Source organism: Arachis ipaensis, chromosome B03 (genome assembly GCF_000816755.2).
Source record: "Arachis ipaensis cultivar K30076 chromosome B03, Araip1.1, whole genome shotgun sequence".
Lineage (NCBI taxonomy): Eukaryota > Viridiplantae > Streptophyta > Magnoliopsida > Fabales > Fabaceae > Arachis > Arachis ipaensis.
The window spans coordinates 6,032,793-6,033,409 of record NC_029787.2 but is presented as its reverse complement, the minus strand read 5'-3'; the positions used below and the strand labels follow the sequence as shown (position 1 = coordinate 6,033,409).

At 28.2% G+C, this 617-nt stretch overlaps 1 protein-coding gene across 2 annotated transcripts in view; it reads left to right on the top strand.

The window, feature by feature from the left end:
* The window catches only part of LOC107628998 (beta-glucosidase 13), a 5,415-nt gene that overhangs the window by 3,368 nt on the left and 1,430 nt on the right, over window positions 1–617 (top strand). For both annotated transcript variants that reach the window (XM_016331663.2, XM_016331662.2), the window contains exons 7-8: window positions 26–206; window positions 321–436. In XM_016331663.2, the coding sequence (XP_016187149.1) occupies window positions 26–206; window positions 321–436 (297 nt within the window). The remainder of the gene's footprint in view (window positions 1–25; window positions 207–320; window positions 437–617) is intronic.

The following is a 617-nucleotide window of genomic DNA, read 5'->3' as shown; positions in this document are numbered from 1 at the left end:
TGACTTTTATGTACATACTTTGCAGAAAGGACTTTCAAGATTATTCAGAGTTGTGCTTTAAAGAATTTGGAGACAGAGTGAAACATTGGATTACACTTAACGAACCATGGAGTTATTGTTATGGTTTAGATAAGCCTTATCTCGCCGCACACTACCAACTCCTTGCTCATGCCGCTGCAGTCCAAATTTATAAAGCTAAATATCAGGTTTATTTTATTTATTTCCACTAATAATTCAAAATCATAGCTTTATTTCTTTTTAACATTATTGTGAGTGCCTTGTAATTACATTAACCTTAATATATATACTTATGTGATCAGGTTTCTCAGAAAGGTTTGATAGGCATCACGTTAAATTCTAATTGGTTCTTGCCATACACAAACAACAATTTGGATATCCTTGCTGCTCAACGAGCTCTTGATTTCATGTTTGGATGGTAATAAACTAATAATGCCCTCTTCTATTATATGTTGTAAACTATTAATTACTTTTATTCCTTTATGCATGAATTTTATTTTATTTTAAAAAATACATAAAAAGACATTAGAAAAAAAATTAAATATCTAAAATTAAAAACAAATAAAAACATCTAAAATTTAAATAAAAATATCTGAAAG